We start from the raw sequence: 22,369 nt of genomic DNA on the forward strand, positions 1-22,369 counted from the left end.
ACACAGTCCTTACTCTCATTGAGTATACATCGGATTGTAAGGAAGAAAATGCCCAGCGGGGAATATGCTCATTAAGAAAAGGATGGCAATTTTCTTATTAGATAATCATATCTGTAATTTTCATTCTCCTGCTAAATTTTATTATAAAATATACTAAAATTACAGCTGTTATGGCAACCAAAACTGAACCATTATCACTTTTTGTTAGAATGACAGATATTAAATCAAATATGGATATTTCTTGGTTCTCTTTAATAATGGAAGCCTCTTTGAGGAAAATCATTACACTATTTCAAAATTAATTTTGCAAAAGAAATATTCTAGGCAAATTGAAATAAATTTTATTTAAATCCCAAAATCTAAACTTCTATCACTAGCTAAATTCTGTTCATTGAAGCAACACTTCTGCTAAGAAGCTTTTCTGAAATTTACAGAAACATCTCATTTTTAAATTGTATTCCTAGTCATGTTAATGCATCACTTCCCACCTGTATTATAAAACTCATATGCCTTCTATAACTTATAGGAACAATATTAATGTATTATCATTTTTATCTTTACTTTCAAAAAACAAAGAATCTCCCAAAGACTTCCCACAGAATTTTATAATGCATACATGTGTACTAAATACTTCTCCTATATTAATAATGGAATCAGTATCTGTAATGATATATTTTAAGACGCTGGTAAAGTGTGTCTAATTTGAAAGTTAATGAATATCAAAGGGAAGTAAGGCAGCCAAAGTCCTGTATGCCATGTACTTTATGGTCTGAAAGCACTTGAGGTCAATGCCAAGTTGAGGAGTACTAGACAGGGTAGCGTAGAGGACTTTTGAAGACATGAATTCAATCAGTCCTCATACATTTACTGTTGATAATAGAGTAAAATAAGACAATTTTATACTATAAATGCAAATGAGATGAAAGTTAGTGACTTAAAAGTAGTCAATTAGTTTACATACCTCATAATTTAAAACAATCTTATAATTTTGTGTCAACTTAGTAAATAATAGCATATCTTCATGTTCACTAAATATTGTAACAACAGCAACTTAACTCTAAACAACATAAGCTTATTTGTTATATTTCCCATTAAATGATAGCCCTTGTTCTTTTTTCCTTTTCTCTCTGCAACTCTGTTCAGGTATCAGTGCTTTTTAGGTAAATCTTTTTTCCTTTATCAATTTTCCTGAGGAAAGAAGACAGGTGATTAGAAACTAATATGAATATCATATGGTTAGAAACATTTCAAATCTAAGAAAGGACTAAACATGACAATAAAGGAGTTTATTCTGTTAGGTAATAATAAATTATCAATATATAAGATAGGACTACTTTTTAGTAGAATGACAAAAAGAAAGGCACTATGAGTAAGAATCTGGATAGTTTTTTTTTATAACTATCCCTCCCCCCACACCCGCCAAAAAATACCCTCGAAGTGTTGTTGGCCAATTCAGTATTCAATACAGAGAATATCAGAACCCAGGTAACCAAAGAGGCTGTTGAATTCATTATGACTCTTAATAACTCCAGGCTACAATGTAGCCAGTTATGAATAAGGTTTAAGTACTGAATATAAATTTCATGGGATAGACGGAAGGTAGAAAATAACATCTCTGAGTCATTAAAAGTAATTTATTCTTTCTATTTTTATGTCATATGATAGTGAGTAACTGAAACAGTGAATATCAAAGTGGTTTAAAAACTGTACGGCATTAAACAAATATAAGTAACATAATTATATGATGTTTGGAAAAATTAACTTTGACCAATAGTCTCTGATTTTTTAAAATGGATAAACAGTAATAATTATTTAACTTTACAAATTACAAATATCATCTTTTATATATATGCCAAGCAATTATTAATATTCTATATTAAATGACAATTATATATTACTTCTTTTTACTTGTTATTCCTAGGGATATCTTGGTTATTTCTTAAGGTAATTTGAAACCAATGCATTCAAATAATGTTTCAATGTATCAAAAAAGGATGCCAATTATTTAAATATTTTAACTTCTATGTTCAAACACACTTCTCTAGTTCATAAATTCTTTTCAATTTTGTATATATTTAGTATGTGAAAAAGTTTTTGTTCATATCCAAATTGCCCAACTAAAACCTAGATTTCAGTTTAAAATTGAAGAACTATTTGTAATATAGTATTGTCTTTAAAAGACAGAAGCAAAGGGGCATCTGAGTGGCTCAGTTGGTTAAGCATCCTACTACTCTTGATTTCAGCACAGGTCATGATCTCAGGGTTGTGGGATCGAGATCTGTGGGAGGCTCCATTCTCAGCAGGAAGTCTGCTTGATATTCTTTCCCTCTGCTCCCCTGCTCACTCACTCTCTCTTGAATAAATAGAATATTTTAAAAAATGAATAAATAAAGACAGAAGCCAAGAAGTCCAATATTCTTCCTCACTGAGGTGGAAGATTAAAAATATGTACACAAAAAGACAGACATGACTAGATACATGTAGGAAAGCAGGAGAGGGAATATGTTTTTCATAAAATATGTCACAAGTTCAGCAACCAGACAATATAATATCCTAAGCAACATAACAACAACAACAACAACAACAACAACAACATCAGGTTAAGAAGGCCCTTTTTCTACATTAATGTCTATTCTTTAGTATCTCAATAGGCTAATTTTAGGTACTCATATTTTTGAACACTAGAGGGAGTATATTAAAGAAAAAGCAGCCCAATGCTGATATTACCTAGTTCTTCAGGGTTTTACATAATATTGGGTCTTTGCAACAAACTGCCTGCTTATTTCTTATGGACATGGTGGAATGACTAACATGTTTTTAAACGGCATCCAATATCCCTTTTTATATGTCATTTGCCAGTTAATTTAAAATTTATAATGCCTATCAGCAAGAAAGGTACACAATAGTCAAGAAATAGCAAAACAAAGTGAATGCTATAAAAAGTAGACATACGTTCTTCTCATTTTAGTCTGCATATTCTATTAGAAGACAGTAGAATTATATCTTAAGTACTTTGAAGAGTTTAAAATGACATTCCTGGGTTTAAAGGAATAACTTTCAAATCAGAGCCAGACTTTTGTCTGAAGGTGAGGCCTTGAGGTCACACTGCATTTAGGGGCTACACAGACAAGCTGTCTCCAGAATTTCCATATGGGAGAGATAACATGGGAACCAATGGTTGGGGGACCAGAAACATGAGGACTTAATGAATTAATATTTTTTAAACACTCTGCCTCCCACATAGTAAACATTTAATGTATCAGGTATTACAGAGAGATCCTTTGTTTATTTCAAAGCATAAGAATATGGATTTGAGTTTTTAATGAAATGCATTTAAGCATTAAGACAAGTAAATTATGAAATTGAAGGAGGGGAAACAAGTGCTCCCTCCAGCCAACCTAACACTAAAAGCATATTAATAGGAAGATTATAAAAATTCTTGTAGAAAGTATTTAATAAGCATCTACTATATGCTCCTTCTCTGTAACCAGTAGAGATGCAGTAGAGAGTAAAGGTGATAGGCTGGTCCTTGAGAACTCTGATGGAACAAGAGCTGGAAGAGATCCAGTTATGCATTAATTTGTTTAGTGAGTACATCTCACATGACAACTATTGTTCTATGAACTTGAGATGCATAAGAGAATGCATACTCTCTAGAGGCTGACACTCTAAAAATGGGACACAAACAAATAATAAACGCTAGAGATAAATTGTTTAGTATGACAGCAGCTGCTAAGTATTAAGAAAAAGGGAAAAGGCTTAACAGGGAAAGAAGAGAATGCCAGACTCTATAAACACAGATGGTGTTGCCAGAAGAGGCTGTGGTAGGGCGACAATGGAACAAATCATGAACGAGGTGAAAGAGTCAGCACAAAAGCAGAGTGGGCCATGAAAATGTGCATGGCACATTCGTTCCTGGGACAGCAAGATTATTGTGGGTGAAACAAGGAGAACCAGAAAGAAAGCAGAAAGAAAGGAGGGGAAGGTGGTAACAGGCAATGAAAAAAATATCATGAGCCTGAGAACCATTATAAGCACTGTGACTTTGAGTGCAATGGGAGGTGGCTAAGGGCATTTGAAAAGAGTAATGAGATATAGCTTGATCCTGACTGCTAAGCTGGAAGAGGGCTGAAGGAGGCAAGAGAGAAAAACAGTCAGGAGTCTACTGTAGCAATCCATAGGAGAGAGGATGTTGGCTTGGTGAGGGTGACTGGAGGCAAGAAGAACTGGTCAGATTCTGGAAACATTCTAAAGACAGAACCAACTAGACTTTGCAATGAACTGTCGACAATGCACAGGAAAATGAGAAGCTAATGAGGACTCCAAGGTCTGGAAGGCTAGAAATGCCATCTACTGACATGGGAAAGATCACAAAGTAGGTTTTGAGGGAGGAAGGAGATCAGGGTTCAGTTCTGGAAATGAAAAACAATGTGTTTCAGACATCCAAATACAGATGTGTCTTCTGTGGGGAAGACCTCAGAAGAAATGTCTGGGCTGAAGATACAAATTTGGAAGGCACAGACCTCTCCATGGAATTTAACCCAAAGACTGAATACAAACACCAAACAGAAGAATGGAAATATTTTTTTTTCAAAAGAGGGTCAAAATTTGAGTTCAGACATCTGAGAGGAGGAATAAGTAAAGGTAACAGAAAAAAAATCATGTGATAAAAGGATAGTATTCATCAAGCCAAGTGAAGAAAGATTATTAGAGACTCTCAAATGCTGCCAGTAGATTAAACAAAATGAGGTCTCAAAATCAACTATGATTAAGGAGTCACTGACAACTGTGACAGACAGAGGCAGGCATGGTCCAGCGGTTAGAGCGTACATCTGATCAGAGTGGATTTAGAAAAGAAGAGGAAATAGGTGACAGTAGTGAAGATGACAACTCTCAAGGTTTTTGTAAAAGGGAGCTAGGAAGGAGGATGGTAATATTCAAGGGAAGCTGGGTCAAGAGAGGATTTCACTATTATTTTTATTTTCATTTGTACACTGATGGGCATCATCTGGGCCAGAGTGAGAAAGGGAAGGCATAGAAGAGATAGGGAGGAATGGTGGGGATTTTCTTGAGTAGACAATAAAGGAGAGGTTCTCCTTCATAAGTAGAATGACTAGCTTTCAGCCCTGAATGCCTTTAATAAGTATTATCGGGAAATGGACCCTCAAGTTCAAATTCCTCATTGGATAACAAGAGTGAGACCTTAAAAATGCTTTACTGATGATGACCTGGGTAGTAATTAAAAGAGAAAGGGTACTGGATGTTTTTAAGAAAACAAAAATAAGGAACAGTTGTTAAGCAATGTAAGCAAATGCAAGTTGGTGACAGTGACAGTGACAGTGATGAGAAACAGGACTACAGAATGTAAGTCAGATAAAAAATCGAGATGATGTCAAGATTGGCAGGGATGGTCTCCAGGCTGCTCACTGAAGGGAAGACAGAGATAAAGCCAAACGAAAAATGGGACTCTTCACGTTAAACTCAGAGGCTGGGTTTGTTCATTTGACATTTTAAGTATCAGGAGGATAGTATATGATCTTTTAAGCAGGGGAGTGGCCCGAAGAAAGCAGTGCATTAAAAAGATTAATCTGGCTGTGTTTAGAGAATGAATCGGCAGAGAACAAAGGAGAGATTAGCTGTAGGGCTATTAAAACATCATCCATGAAGTTTACTGCAAAGGGATTAGAGAGGTGGCAGTGGGAAGGAAGAAGGCAGCCAATCCGAAATCCTCTGTTTTGCAATGCTGTGCAAGACTTATCAGTGACGTTATGCTCTGGTGGCATCCTGCACTTTTCTTTCTGAGTCCTTAACGCTATTTCATAAATATGATTTCTGTCCCTATCTGAACACGGACTCCACACTACCACAGAAATTCCGGATGGGAGGGGCCGTGCCCGTGGTGCTCACTATTTTATTTCCATTGCCTCACTTGGGGCAGCCGTTTAAAGAAAATCTCTGAATAATGGAATACAATATTGGGGGATATCAAAGAAGCCGATAAGAAAGCAAAAGGAAAAAGAGGAGGACAAAAAATGTGGAAGACAGGAAGAGGGGGAAAAAGAAGGAAAGAACCAGAAAGGGGAAAGTGATGGATAAAGTAAAGAAAGGAGAGGTGGGAGATGAAAAAGAGGCCAGCAAAGTGAAAAACCCAGAAAACAGAAGAGCAACTTGGTTGCTGTGGGGAATGGGAAGCTGGTTATGGATGATGGTTTAAAGGGAGAAATATCCCAAGTCCAACTCCACCACTTGTTCTCCACATTAGTGACCCCCTCTGTCTTAGCTTCTCCAGAGAGAGATCAACCTCGAGAGAGATCAACCTCATAATCACCTTGTAATAACCTCACAGGCCAGCTAATGGGGGGGGGGGGGGGCGGCGATTCCATGAATTAGCTCAGAACAGCTCCTGATACATGAACAGATTATCAGTCATGTTCATATGTTCATCATCACCATTACCACCACCACCATCATCATCATCACCATCGCTGTATTTCTCTATTGCTCATGCCAGACCCCAGAGCATGAGACACCATTGGAACCTCTTCTATCTCTACAGGCATGTTAGATGCAGAAGGAATATAAAACAAATTGGCAGGTGAGATGCAGAGCCCTTCCTTCCAGGCAAGGTGGCCATTGACCTCCCTCAGGAACCATGATCAGTAAAAACATGAGCACTTAGCTGCTGCCACTACCCCTGCTGAGTCTCTTTTCTTTTCCCCAAATTGTGAAACAAACATGCCCTTAAATTCCTTGAAATGGGTCAGTTTCACTTTTCATTGTGAAAAATGGAAAAAAGGAAATTGGAAAAGTGCTGAATGAATGGAAATGAGGAGGTGACTTTTAAAGGTAGGTTCAGACTTGGGATCCCTGGGTGGCGCAGCGGTTTGGCGCCTGCCTTTGGCCCAGGGCGCGATCCTGGAGACCCGGGATCGAATCCCACATCGGGCTCCCGGTGCATGGAGCCTGCTTCTTCCTCTGCCTGTGTCTCTGCCTCTCTCTCTCTCTCTGTGACTATCATAAATAAATAAAAATTAAAAAAAAAGAAGCAAAAACTAATAAATAAAGGTAGGTTCAGTGAAGGAAAATAGAATCAGGTAAATATAGGGGGATAAAAACCCCACAAATAATGGTTTATTTAAAGAGAGAGAATATGAGATACAGAAGAAACACAAAATCCCAATGCTTGATGGATAAACACCAAATAAAAGCATAAATAAAGAAATGGTGGGTGAAGAAAGCAATATTAAGTAACATGGGATAAGAAGACCTAGACCAATGTTTCTCAACCACAATGAGTCTCCACTCCCCCAGGGGACATCCAGCAACATCTAGAAACATTTTCAGTTCTTGTACTGACATTTTTGGTGGCTATTGTCATCTAGTTAGAAGAGGCCAGGGCTGCTGCTGAATATCCTACAATACATAGGACAGTCTTCAACAACAGAAGTTTCTGGCCAAAATGTCAATAAAGCATGTTTGAGAACGTGCCAACCAGGGATTCAAGTCAAAGAGGAAAAGATGGAGGGCACTGGGTGGCTCAGTGGTTGAGTCCTGTATCAGGCTCCTCGCAGGGAGCTTGCTTCTCCCTCTGGCTATGTCTCTGCCTCTCTCACTCACTCTGTGTGTGTGTGTGTGTGTGTGTGTGTCTCATGAATAAATAAATAAAATCTTCTTTAAAAAAAAAAGAGGAAAATATGGAAATCAATAGGATCTAGTCACTCCTCTGCTCAAAACTGCAAAGTCCCCATCTCACTCTAGGAGTTCTATAATCCTTAGATATGTTGCCTTGTGTCCTCCTGACCGCTGCTCATACACTCCTGCCACACTAGCCTCTTGGCTCTTCTGCAAATACACAGGACACTGCTATTCTCTCTACCTCAAAAAATGTTCTCCCAGATATCCACACAGGATACCTCTTCACCTTCAAGCTTCACCTTCAAGCTTTTCCTTTGCTGTCTCTTTCTCAGCCAGGCTTATTCTGCAAAAATTGCACCTCCTCCCCATGACTGCTTACCCCCTTATAATCTCATATTGTGTTCTAGGACTTGTCACTTTCTAGGATTTGACATGATTTGAAAATTATGTTTGTCTGTTTTCCTCATGCTTTCCCCACCCACTATGTAAACTCCAAGGAGGAATTTTGGTGGCCAGTACATGCCCAGCAAATAGAAAAGTGCCTGGAATACAGTAGGTTCCAATTTTTCCATTACTAAAAAAAAAAAAAAAAAAAAAAAAAAATCCAAATATCTATCAAAAGTATCCAGCTATCAAAACAAGGAATAACCAAATTTACACTTATTCTACATACAACAGAATAGATATAAACTTTTATCACAGATATTTGAGCTTTAAGATCACAAGTTATTTTCAATCAAGTATAGTTTTATCATCAAAACTAAAAAATAGTTACCTAGATACCTTTTTTAGCAAATGTCACAGTTTTTAGCTGGTTTACTGAAATTGAATTAAAAATTTTAAATCATATATTAACAAGAGCCTGATTATCACAATGTATGTAAAATATTAATGATTTATTTTAGCAAATTTTAAAGAGAACAATAACTGGTTGCTGATGGTTTTCAACTGCATACATATTTCTTTGGCAACAGAGAACACTGGGAGAGACGTCTCACAAAAGTAACTTCTGTTATTTCCAATATGTGTTTTTATAATATATTAACATCATATCTGAGAATAATGTTCTAACATGGAATGACAAACCAAGAAATGTAGGAGTTTAAAAGGCCTGCCTTCACATCCCTATGATGTATTATTAGAGGAGTTAGCACATGTTTTACTAAGCAGTTTCCTAAGTAGAGAGAAATCAATTAAAGTGGAAAGCAACAAGAATTTCTGATATTTCCATTCTTGGGGTAGCATTATGGCCCTTTACACATTCCACAGTGCCTTAGAGAGCCTTCTTTTCACCCCAGTAGAGGGGGCGCCTTAAGACAGATGACTTTCTTCAGGGCCAGGCCCTTGAGCTTATTCATGATTGTATCCTTTATGGTCTTCAGCACAAACCAAGATTTTAATAAACCTTTCTTATTTCGTGAATTAATGTCATAGAGGAAAATGTTAAACAAGGAAAAACACTGTTCTGGGAGTAGTTTTAAGAAAAACAAATGCTTTATTTACAATAAACTCTGAAAACATTTTTTCCTATGTATGATGTACTATAGCACTTATCATTTTTTTAAAGGGGAATTAACCTTTAGACATATGACCATCCCACAGTTTGGGAAGAGTAGTGAAATGTGTGTGTGTATGTGTGTGTGTGTGTGTGTGTGTGTATCAGAAGGAAACTGCTGATAAGCTACCCACTGCCCCTCTCCCCCCAGCATAAAAACCATCACATTACAGCCATCAGTATTTCTTTTATTCCTTTCTGAGTTTTTTTTTTCGGGGGGGGGCGGTGAAGGGAGAGAGGGAATCTTAAGCAGGCTCCATAGCCATGTAGAGCCAGATGTGGGGCTCAATTTCACAACCCTGATATCATGACCTGAGCCTAAACCAAGAGTCGGATGCTTAACTGACTGAGCTACTCTCTACTCTTGCCCCTCTCTTTCTCCTTTTTATATAGGCAGGACATATAATCTTGAAAATTATGGAGCTAGGTTTCAAATATCTACCTGATAATTAAAAACAAAACACACAAGCAATCATTTGTTTTGTCTCTTTACCTGAGTTATTCTCACCTACTCAAGATTCTCTCAGTATCTGCAAAATCGTACTTTCATATGAGCTTTTGTCCCAGGAGGAATATTCATGATTTTGTCAAACTTTCAAAGGGCTCTGTGATATAGAGGAAAAAATTAAGAACTATTGCTGCTAGAAGGTAATTGATTATATATATATATATATATATATATATATATACACACACACACACACATATATATATACACACACACACATATATACAAATTATCTATCAAGTTACATATATGCACATAAATATACACACACACATATAAATTTAACTTGGTATTTTTCTGCAGCAGTTGGAAATCTTAGGACAAAATCTGATACTAGGCAAGAGGCAAAGAAATGCCAACGTATCTGTTAGCTTTCATGTAGTACTAGAGAAGAAAATCTGTTGGAAATCATCAAATTTGCTTTCTCCAAGCAACTATGGCATCCATTATCTGTTGCTGAGAATCTATTTATGGTGTGCCAAACACCATACTAACTGATTCACTGGGTACAGGTATATAATATGACTCATTTCAATTATTCTACAAGTAAACATTTATCCCAAACACCAACTTGAAGTAGGATCTGCAAAGCAGGAAGGAAGAGAAAGACTGTAAGTATAAGTTCTGTCTTAATAATGGTAATGATTTTACCTAAAGTGGGGTCTAAAAGCTGAATTCCCTGGGAAACTGCATGTCCTTCCATTCTCAAAAAAAAACAAAAATAGGGCATAGAGCAAATAAGCAATATCCGTCCTGCATTAACAGGCCAACCTGTGAACCCGCTTTGCCTGGACGTTACGTAGATATGTCTATTTCCTCCTTTTAATTAATGTTACCTTCTGGCTCTTATTTAGAGCCCAAGAAGTGCTTACTTTGGGTTCTCCTCAGTTCTTATGAGAAATTGTAGCCTAAAGCAGTTCTTCCTTAAGTTCAACAATCTTTTTTCTTCATCAGTCATAGCAGAAAGCTATGAAACCCCAAACACCTCAAAAAAAAACTTAGGGATACTACCCCCCTTCCAAGACAATTTGGTAACATCGAAAGAAAATAAGTTCCCCAAATTCTTTTAAGTTCGTTTTAAATAGCTGTACACAAACTACATATCAGCAAGCACCCATATTTGTTGCTCCTTTTTTTGCTGTCACACATAAAAAAGCTAAATAATATCCTTATTAACATTTCTTAATGCTAAGTAGGCCAAAAATAATCTTGTACACCTATTTATTTGGACAAAGCAAATTCAAGGGCTGACTGACTATTAATTCTACTTTGGAACTGATGCCCATAATTGAGTGTAATCCAAGAAAACAATGCACATTACCACAAAATAATAAGCCATACCACAAAATAATAAACCATAAAACAAAATCAAAAAGATTACCTTTATATAAAATTTTTAAAAAACAGTATATGATAAATGAATGAAGAAGATGTGGCTTATATATACACAATGGAACATTGTATTCAGCCATAAAAAGAAGGAAATTTAAAAAAAAAAGGAAATCTTGCCATTTGCAATGACATGGATAAAGCTAGAGAATATTATGCTAAGTGAAATAAGTCAGAGAAAGACAAATACCATATGATTTCACTCACATGTGGAATTTAAGAAACAAAAAAAAGTTAATAAATAAGAGAGACAAACTGAAGAATAGACTCTTTAGATACAGAGAACTGGTGGTTATCAGAGGAGAGAAGGGTGGGGAGGTGGATGAAATAGATCAAGGGGATTGAGAGTACACTTATCTTGATGAGCACTGAGAAACGTATAGAATTGTTGGATCAATATATTGTACATTTGACACTAATATAACACTGTATGTTAATCATACTTAAAGAAAATAAAAGGAAACAGCATCTATATATACTGCTGCTGGGAGTAAAAATTCCAAAAAACTCCCTAGAAGACTGAATATGAACTGAAAACTTTTTTTTTTTAAAGACACACAGAGAGAGGCAGAAACCTAGACAGAGGGAGAAGCAGGCTTCCTGCGGGGAGACTGACAGGGGCCGCAATCCCCGGGACCTGGGATCACATCCTGAGCCCCTGAGTCAAAGGCAGACAGACGCTCAACCACTGAGCCACCCAGGCGTCCCTGAATTGAAAACTCTAAAACTTATACACCCTTGACTTCTAAGAAAATGTAAACAACAACAAAAAAGTTAAGAAAAGTCACAGAACTTAGTGATTAAATGCCTAGGTTCTAGCGCGAAAACGCCTGGTATCAAAGACCCACTTCAGGGATGCCTAGGTGGCTCAGTGGTTGAACGCCTGCCTTAGGCTCAGGATGTGATCTCAAGGTCCTGGGATTAAATCCTGCATCCGGCTCTCTGCAGGGGAGATCTATATAATCATTATGATCTAATACTCTTCAAGAAAGAATATTCCTGCATATAATTTCATAATTTTATATGACTTCACCTACGTTAAAAATATGCATACAAAAAGGCTGAAAGGAATACAGCAAAATGTTTAACATATCTACTTCTGTTTGACATTCCAGATAATCTGAAGTTTCTTCTGTATAATTTTTAGATTTTTCCAAACTTTCCATAATATTCATATATTCCGTTACTTCTGAAATCAGAAAAAAAATAAAATTAGTTATTTAAAAAACTAGTACCTGAGCAGTTGGTTTTGGAAGAGTGATGAATAAGCAGAGCATGGAGGATTTTTAGGGCAATGAAAACACCACGTATGATACCATGATGATGGAAACTTGTCGTTATGCCTTTTTTCAAATCTGCAGAATGTGCAACACCAAGAGTGAGCCATATTATAAGCTATGGACTTTGGGTGATTATGATGTGTCAAGGTAGATTCATCACTTGTAATAAATGCCGGGAGAAGTTGATAATGGGGGACACAATGCCTGTGTGGAGATGGCGGGGCGGGGGAGGCGGTATTTGGGAAATCTCTGTGCCTTCACCTCAATTTTGCTGTTAACCTAAATATGCTCTAAAAAATAAAGTCTTAAAAAATAAAAAATAAAATCTTAATAAGGGAAATAAATGTTTAAAATATTTTTTAAAAAGAAAAAAATACTATTTGTTGTTTTCTTATCTTTTATATTTATCTTGATGACAGTTATGGACATCTCAGTCAGAACTGAATCAACAACCTATTGGAATTTTACCCCTCTAATTCTCAAAAATTTCCCATGAATTTTTTTCAGAAACTAGATCCATGGAAGGATCTGTAGTTTAATTTGTAGGGAAAAATCTGTTTTACTCAAACTTGCATTTCTCTTTTGCTACATTCTGATTCGAATATCTAAGATCCCTTGTGTAGTAAGGGTGGAAAAAAACAGAATCCAGGTAACAGTGAAACCTATTGCATTGGTTTTATTATCTATTTACTTCACTATTGGGGGAGGCACATTATCTATTTATTACGTTAAGGCTGCGTGAGTTTCCTATCAACTAATTCCCTGAGTCTTGAATGGTTTTAATGCATTGAAAACAGAGAGAATGAAAGATGGTTATTGGTTATCTTTATTTTCTCAGGACCATTCTACTCCTTCAGTAACGTGCTAAGCCATCATGTTCAAGACAGGAAAAATTAAAAAAACATTTTAGCATTTGGTAAATATCCTTGAGAGTTTGAGGAGGTAGACTCTTGTACAGAGTAGTCAAAGTACAGCTATTGCTACAACTGAATGAACTGTGAAATTTTATTCATTCACAAGTTTAGAACGTGGAAAATGCTCTAGAGATTATTCTCTATAATTTCTTCTAGTAATGAATTTTATGTGCATGGACTTATTCACCAAAAAATACTTGGTAGGATTTCCTAGAGCAATAAACTACAGAACTTGACATGGGTAAGCCATTGAAAGAGAGGAAAACATTTAAAAACAAAAATATTTTGCAGGTAATTTTGAATTCTGTCACTTCTGTTTTCATCAGTCCCCTAATGTATCGTTTCTAGTAGATTTTCCAACTTTTCAATATTAAACTTGAGCTTAATTTATTTCCCTTTATGACCTCAAGAAAAATCATGAGTGCTTTCCAATCCACAGCCACAGTGTTGACACAACTTTGCACCACTGAGTGAGTCCGGAGTACAGAAAGAATAACTCACCTCATCTGGGTCGTCTATGAGAGACATATCTACTCAAAAAGCTTAGCAATAAATAAATCATTATATATATAATTCTATATAGATAGATACACACACATATATAGAACATATGTAACTATTATCAAATACTTTAAATTTAATAAATTACATTTATTAAACAAATAAAGAATATATGCATATAGTCTACCCATCAGCAGTCTTATTACTTCAAATTGTAAAATAAAACACTACAAAAATGTTCAGTTATTATCAGTCTAAACTAAAAGAGAATATAGCTAAAGCAGCAACAAATTTTGTTTCCAAATCAAAGGCTCTTTATACTACATATTCCAATCTCTGTCTAATAAACAAGATTTGTGATACCATATTAACACCAACATCTGATGCAGAACAGTTTACCAGTGAAATCTTTATAAAAGATCAGGCAAATTGGTACCCAAAGATGTCAGATTACTTGATAACTATTTTTAAAGAGTAATAACTATTTTTTCTACATTTCTTTTTTTTTTTTTTTAAAAAGGATACACTCACACCTAATAAGCAAGTAATGGTTAATTTTATCCCTAAAATTCTAGGGTTTCACTACTACTTTTTTTAATGTGCAGAAAAAAGTATCATGGGTTAATATTATATCCTAATGCTATTTCCTGTTGATGACATCTCTTCTCTACTTCTTCAAATTGTATCCACATATCGAAGATCTAAAATTTTCCTTTTTGACTGTTCATCTACCTAAAGGACTTGTCCTCATGAAAACCTCCCAATACTCAGTTGTAGGACTTGGATATGTGACTTCTATATGGCATCAATCCATTTGTGTTAATTATGACAATGTGAATAAATTGTTAAGTTCCTTAAAATTCTTTTTTTTTTTAAGATTTTATTTATTTATTCATGAGAGAAGGCAGAGAGACACAAGCAGAGCGAGAGAGGCAGGATCCATGCAGGGAGCCGGATGTGGGACTCGATCCTGCGTCTCCAGCATCATGCCCTGGGCGGAAGGCAGACGCCCAACCGCTGAGCCACCCAGGTTCCCCTTAAAATTCTTAACTTACTATCATTTTAAGCTTCCAATTTCTTCACCAAAGTCTTGCTATCCTACTAAGTACATAGCAAATATCACTGTATAAATCTGCACACACTAATTCTTATTTTCAATTCTGCTTCTTATTCTCAAGCCTCTTAGATAAGAGAGTAGCCAGTAAAAGCAGTAATGCCTTTTTATACCATTGATGTTCAAAGACAGGAAAAATGCATTTGCAACTAATGTTCTGAGCTCAGTGAGACCAGAAACTACAATTTATTTATCTTGGTAGATGTATAAAGATTACATAGCACTTGGCACATAGTAGGCACTAAATAAATATGTTGAGTTATCCTTAAGGATTTTCCATTATACTGTAGAAGATCAAAAGACTATTATTATTTCTGAGAAGTCATGTCATTTGAGATTTTACTGAATTCTGAGGGCAGAATAAAACTGCCCTAAGACTTTGAGAAATGCTGTTCCTCTTCTTCCAATATATAATCCAATTATAAATGATGAAGCAATGGATAAATAAATAAATAATAATAAATTCATTATAATGTGGAGTTTTGTTCTAATTAGTTAAGTGTTTCAAGCAGCTATACTATGTTTCAATCTACTCCAACACCTGGATTTTCAGATGACTCAAGTCCAGAAAACTTCTAAAAAGAAAAGCAATTTCAAAATAACCTCAAAGGTCCAATACTGTTGGTACAGAGTTTATGCAAAAATAAAAAATAGAATATTCAAAAAAGGATATTGCATTTTAGAATAAAAAAGCAAAAAAGAAAAGCAAATACCATATGGTGACTGGTATAGTGATCTAGTCATAATCACTTTTTTTATTTCTAATTTTTGTTCCAAGTTCATAAGAACTCCCTAATTTATATCAAGATATAGTATGGTCGAAGGGCACAGCATTGCCAATAAAAGAATTAGAATTCTAAATATAACAGTTCATGTTTAATACATACCAATGATAAGCTGCCAGAATATTGAATATAACTGATGAGCAGTGAAATTCACATTTACGAGTCACAGATATAGAGACCAAGATTTGCAATTTTATAAAGTTTTAAGTTACTCCTCCATTCAAAACTACATCAAAGACATGTTCAATCACATGTGCAGTACTATCTTACAATGATGAATGCTGGACAACTGCAAGATGTCATAGGTTAAACACACCCCATAAATATTTGTTCTCAAAATAACTATCATTCACATTATATAAATGGCCAATGTTCTGAGATTCAGCCTTAGTAGAACACCACCATGTGTAAACTTTGGATGATATCCTCACAAAAGTAATTAACAACCACCTCACACCATTTATCATTCATAAATTTCACTCTCTGGGTAAGATTGTTACATAAACAGGCCCTGGCAGCCAATCAAAGATTCCAAAGCATTAAGTCAAAATTTTATCTCTGGATCTGCCTAGAAGATAGATCCTTTCATTTACTTGGTTGTACATTATTTAGGCTTCCCCATACTTTTGGTAAACGACCTGTTTTTGTTTTTTCCCTTACAAATGCTCATATAAAAGAAGACACAGAAAGAATGAAAGAGACTCACAGATTTCCTGACTGACCTCTTTGCGATTCTAATCAAGAACCATACCGGGAGGTTAAAAGTTTCACTGTAGATCTACCTGATGTCCAAATGTCTACAGGATAATGAGCCAAAGCAGAACCAGGACTCTTTGCAGTTCCTCCTTATTTATTCTGTCTAAAATAGAGAGTGGAGTGACACATCATAAGGTAGGGAAGCATGTGCCCGTAGAGGCAGAGCTCTGACTGCCCTTCTCTCCATTTCAGCCTCCTCCCTACGGCAGTAAGCACGTTACTTTGCGATGGGAGCTTCCCACACCCCCAGTGTAGAAACCCTCACTACTATAAAGCACAATTCTGCCAAAAGGAATGTGCCCACATTTGTTCATTTTTTGAAACGCCACAATGTTTCGGATGAAAACACAGCCTGCCGAAGGTGTCAAATAAAAGAATAACAAAGAAGAAACGAACTGCCTCTTCAGACTTGGATTTCAGCGCGTAACCTCGCCACCCGTCAACCAGGCACTTGTGCAGCAACGATCCCTCGGAAGCCCCGGCAGCTCGGACACTCGCATCCTCGCGCTCGGCGGCTCCAACAACCTGCACTCTCAGGACCCCAGTGGTAATTACGTTGTCTCTGCAGCGACCCACGGAAAAGGCACGTGCCACTGGCAAACCCAACCGGCCGGCGAATGGGCCGTGTTAACAGATTTTCAGGTGGTGCAAACGCGGTCCGCGGGGCGGGATCTGGGCTGGGCAGGTGGGGGTTTGGATGGCCAAGCGGAGAGGGGAGGTGGAGGTCGAGAGGCCGGACGGCCCAACAGCCCTCAGTCCCCTCCCACTTGGCCTCGGAACACGGGAGTGCAACTCCGGAGTCCTCCCCTTCCCACCACCTTAGAAGTTACAGTCTCAGCTCTCGCACTACTGCGGTGCGGACCCCCGGACCGAGCAGCGGCTCGGCCCCCGCCACCCGCTCGGCGACGCCCCGGGCTGCCGGCGGGGCCGGCTCGCGGGAGACCCCACCCCGCCCTCCGTCCCGCCGGGAGCAGCAGCCGGACTCACGCAGCCTCCACCCCGGCACCGCCTTGGCTTCTTTCAACCCCAGTCCCCAGGGGCTGGGTGTGGGGGAGGGGCGGCGGGAAAGGACCCAAACAGTCCGGTTCCCAGGGCCAGGACGCTGGCGGCGAGAGCCCGCTGCACGCACACCCCCTCACGCACACTCTCACCGACGCGCGCCGCTGCCCGGGTTCCACGCCAAGTGGCTCCGAGACCCGAGGGAGGGAGGAGGTGGCCGGCAGGAAGGCCCCCGAGCTCCTGCGAGCGACCTTCCGAGAGCAGGGGGATGCTTCGGGAACTGCCAAAGTGCGAACGTCCCAGTCCCAGGCCCCCGTCTCCATCCCCCAGTACGGGCTCCCCTCCCTGCCTGCGGCCCGGGGCGCCTCCGTCCAGCGGGGCTCCCTGGAGGGGAGCGGAGCCTCCCGGCCTGGCCCAGGGCCCGAACCCCGGCCCCCGCCCAGCCCGGGCCTGGGGACGCTGCCAGGCAAGGAGCGGCTTGCCAAGGACTGGGGGAGCCGGAGGGCAGGACAGGAGCATTTCGCACGGCCCGGCCGGCTGCTCGTTTCTTCCTCCGTGTCCTTCGACACACCCCCAGGGAGCCCCCTTCGCCCACCGGACTCGCGCGCACACACACACACACGCACACGCACACGCGCGCGCGCTCGCCCTTCCCACCGTCTCAGGTCCATCGATTAAAACACTGGTTGATTTCTTCCCGATTAAAAAGAAAAAAAAAAGTGCAAAAACTCTTCTCAGGAGTCGCCAGAGCAAAGAAAGTCCGTGTGCAGCGTCTTTCTATAGTTTTCTGGGAGTTAAGAAACACGGCGGTCCCCGGCGAACGCGGACCGGCACCCCGAGGGCCGAGGGCGGCGAACCCCTCCCCACCCGCGCGCCTCTCACCTCTTTAAGTTCCTTGGCCACGTCTTTCAGGTCGCCCAGGACTAGTTCCAGGTCCTCCACGATGATCTTGATCTGCTCCTTCACCTTGGTTTTGGAGGCGGCCGGCGGTCCCTCGGCTGGAGAGGACGAGGAGGGGGTCCCCTTGGGCTTGGCTGACATTCTCTGGGGGCAGGCGAGGCAGGTCAGCACAGGCGGGCGAGCCGAGGCTGCTGCGCGCCCCCGTCCCTGGCGCTGCTGCGGCCGCCGGCGCCCCGACCCCCCCGCATGGTGGACGCTCCCCGGGCGGCGGCGGGCGGCTGCGCTCGGCGCTCGGCGGGGCGGCCGCGCCGCGGTGCTGCCATCTACTCCCGAGCCGCGGCGCTGGGCGCGGGGCTGCGGGCGGGCGGGCGAGCAGCGCGCCTGCGCCTCCTCCCGCCGCTCCCGCCGCTCCCGCCGCTCCCGCCGCTCCCGCCGCTCCCGCCGCTCCCGCCGCTCCCGCCGCTCCCGCCGCTCCCGCGCACACACGCGCTCGCTCCCGCCCGCGCCCGGCCCGCCCGGGACCCCGAGGTGCCCTCCGCTCCGCAGCCGGCTGCGTGGGGGCCTTCCCGCCGCGAGCGGCTCGCTGCCTCCTTCCTCACCCGCCGGCGGAGCCTCGCCTCGCCCGCCACTCTCCGACCGGGTGGAGAGAGCAGCGGGAGGGCCGGGAGTTGGGGTCGGGGCGGGAAAGCGCCCCTCGCAGTGAGCCAGGACCCAAGGAGGGGCCGCAGGCCTCCAGTCACGCTCCCAGTGACCCACGAGGCAAACAGAGGGGCTCCTACTTCCTCGGAGAGAGCGAGAGAAATGTGCAGAAATGATAGCCCCTCTCCCCCTGGGAGAACGAAATTCAGGCAATATTTTTGAAGGAGGTTGCTAATCCTGCTCATTCCACAAAACTAATAGCGGATTTATTGATTGAAGTCCCCACACCAACACCCCACCCCCCCCCCCCCCCCCCCCCGTCTAAGTCATCTTGCCTGTACTTACCTGGGACGGCTTGCTATTTATTTATTTATTTATTTATTTATTTATTTATTTATTTATTATTTACCTTTCTGTTTTCATGACCTACGCTGATGTATGTTTCCGGTAGAGGGATAAGAAGTCTGCAACTCTTAGAAGAGTTGAAGAAGAGTGCCTCCAACTTTTTTTTTCATCAATTTCTTTTTTTTTTAAATCTCCATTTCACGTTTTCTGCTACTAAATAGGAAATAACTTTCTGACTGTTGTTGTCCAAAGGACCCAGGGAGGGGAGTTAATAGGAAGCCTTCAGTTTCATTCTCAGTAGGTGGCTCCCATTCTCATTAGCTAAAGTTTTAATTTCCTTAGTAACAAACCCATGGGCTGTTAGCTACTGACCTGGCAGGATGGCTGCACTTTATTGTCTTCAGTGCACACGACTCCAAATGATTATTTTAATAGGCTTTCCATTTTGGTCATGCCTTAGCAAGGCCTTGTTTCTTCCTTCTCACAACTCAGGTTGGTTGCAACAAGTTTCTACAGACAAGAAACCCTTGGCAATTCTTCCCTTCTGACTTCCTTAAGTCTTAACTCCAAAATCATTGCAAGCCATGTATGGAATATGGGGGGAAGGGAGGAAGAGGCAACAGGAAAAAAAAAACAGAAATTTAGATATGGTGTCAAAACAATAACAGCACTGAAAAATACATTGAAAAGTCAGAGGACAAAGAAGAATGGTGGAAGGCAGAGGTTCCTGGGGGACAATTAAAGAAAGAATAAGAAAACCAGTGTGCAGTAAGCAAATTGGAGAGGAGAAAAAAGAAGCAATAATTGAAAGTAGATTTAAATATCATCTGTGGATAAAGATAAATGGTTAGAAATGGCAGGAGATCATATGAGAAAAAAAGAAAAAGTGTTTTTCCTCTCAGTTTGAATTTTTGACACTCAGTAGCAAGCAGGTAAATACGGAAGCCCCCAAACTCAAAATATAGTGGTTTGAGGCAAGAATATTGGAGAAGAAAGCAACAGTATTTTCTCTCCCACTGACAGAACAATACTCTTGTAATATAAGACTATATCTATGCTACTCTGAATCTCCTTCACTAAAGATTTAAAAAAAAAAAACAATTGTCCTATGATATCCATTGCTGGCTCAAAATTGAATCATATTTATTACTCTAAAAAACACACCATCCACACCCATATCATAACTTATTCTTAAATAATAGCTATCACCTATCTATGTCTATATCTGAATACAGCATAGAGTCCATTGGAAGAGGAAAAGTTAAAACTGACTTCCAAACCCAAACTAAGCTTATAGGAGCTCAGCAGTGGTGGCTACCACTATCTTCCAGTTACCATGCAGGTATGGGTAAAATATTCCTAAAAAGGAAACTTTTACAGAGAGAGTTAAAAAATACTGAGGTAAAGGAAGCAGAATGAAAAGGATACAAACATATATATACACACACATACAGAATGTCTATTTACTTTCTACTATTTTTATCCTATGGGGAAAAAAAAAATCATTCATCCCTTTGGCTCATCCTGGACTCTTTCAGAGGTTCATATATGATGTTTTAAAGCTAAATTATGGGGACCACAGAGCAAAAGTGACACATAGTAAAAATTTCTGATGAATCTGTCCATAAATTTATTTAGGTACCAGAACTACCTACATATAGGTACATACTCAAACCTCGTCACTTACAAACTTAGACACAATAACAGATCTCTAAAAGGAAGTAAAGGAAGGTCTTATTCACAGAAGTGACTGCGCACCCAGCATTTTATTCTTCTGTGTCTTTCTATTTTCTGAGTTTTGCAGCAAGAAGGATTGGATAATTATAGGAGATCATCTAGTGGTTGTTTTTTTAGTTACAAGCACTTATCAGTATTCTTGAGTGTGTGTGTATGTATGTTTGTGTATGTGTAATCTATTGCAATTGATCCCTAATTATTAGCCTGCAGGAAATGTTATAACACTGACATAATCTTGAAGTCATAAAGAGTTCAAGAATATTTCCAAATACTTTGTCCCATTTTGGTGCAGCGGCTCTTACTGATTTATTACCTGAAGGATGTTCATTGATTCTCAAACAATGGATGATGTGCATAATATAACATCACTCTTAATGGATACTTTTGGTTTTCTTTTTTTTCCTTTTGCATGAATTTATTTTCATTGTAAACTCTAATAAAGTTATTAGAGAGATTTGAAAAAAATGAAGGAAAAAAAAAGAATGACAGCATTACTCTGACCAAAATAGTTTTCACTGAGGATTGTAGGGGAGAGTGGTGAAGGGCATAGGTGGCAAAAAGATAAAATGTCAGTGAAACACATCAGAGAGAAATAAGGACAGTTCTCCATATATACATTGACTATTAAATACATGGCATATGTCTGGACAGTGGTTCTTAAACTCTGGCATGCACTGGAACTTGTTAAAACACAGATTACTGGACCCCACCCCCAGGGTATCTGATTCAGTGGGTCTGGGGTAAGGTCTGAAATTTGCTTTTCAACATGTTCTCTAGGCTGCTGGAAAGGGACCACTTTCTGAAAATCACTGGTTTGAGAGATGAAAAGAAAACTTCAGGCTGAAAAGAGCCAGAGTAAAACTTAAAGATCATCTAGTGATATTTGTGTTTGAGATGAGAAAACTCAGGCTTTGGGAGGTTAGATGCTATGTGCAATGTTTCCCATCTAGAGAAAACAAATTAAGAATTAGAACTCTGTGTGGACTCCTACATTTTGTGGAGTGGTTTCCATTTGTCTGGAGAAGAGCCTCCTTTTTCTTAACTGCTTTGGGCATGATGTCCACCGATTCTAGAAATGCATATTGGTTTAAAAAATGGGATCTCAAAGTTTAAATGGGTATTCTAAGTAGAACTGTGTCTATTGCAGCAAAGCAGCTGCTCAATAGATACTTGACAAGGAAAGAAAATACTGAATAAAATGTCCTTCTCTATGCGTTTTGAGATTAATTTAACAAATATTTTTTAAATGGCTACTCTAGGCAAGAATCTACAGTACGGAGGGTACTTAGTGACTAAGTTTAACCGAACATAG

General features: G+C 39.6%; 1 protein-coding gene across 6 annotated transcripts in view; it reads right to left on the minus strand.

Moving 5' to 3' along the window:
• Positions 1 to 18,675, minus strand: part of PRR16 (proline rich 16) — a 284,572-nt gene extending 265,897 nt beyond the window's left edge. For 2 of the 6 annotated variants that reach the window (XR_011995597.1, XM_072728752.1), the window contains exon 1: positions 17,589 to 18,025. Coding sequence is in view for 3 of the 6 variants with exons in the window: in XM_072728752.1 (XP_072584853.1) it covers positions 17,589 to 17,759 (171 nt within the window). In the remaining 3 variants the exon portion in view is untranslated. Of the gene's footprint in view, positions 1 to 17,588; positions 18,028 to 18,318 lie in introns of those variants that run through there. The other 4 variants (XM_072728753.1, XM_025988796.2, XM_072728756.1 and 1 more) reach the window with 4 other exon arrangements.
• Between the last annotated feature and the right edge of the window lie 3,694 nt (positions 18,676 to 22,369).

This window comes from Vulpes vulpes, chromosome 12 (assembly GCF_048418805.1).
Source record: "Vulpes vulpes isolate BD-2025 chromosome 12, VulVul3, whole genome shotgun sequence".
Taxonomy (NCBI): Eukaryota; Metazoa; Chordata; class Mammalia; order Carnivora; family Canidae; genus Vulpes; species Vulpes vulpes.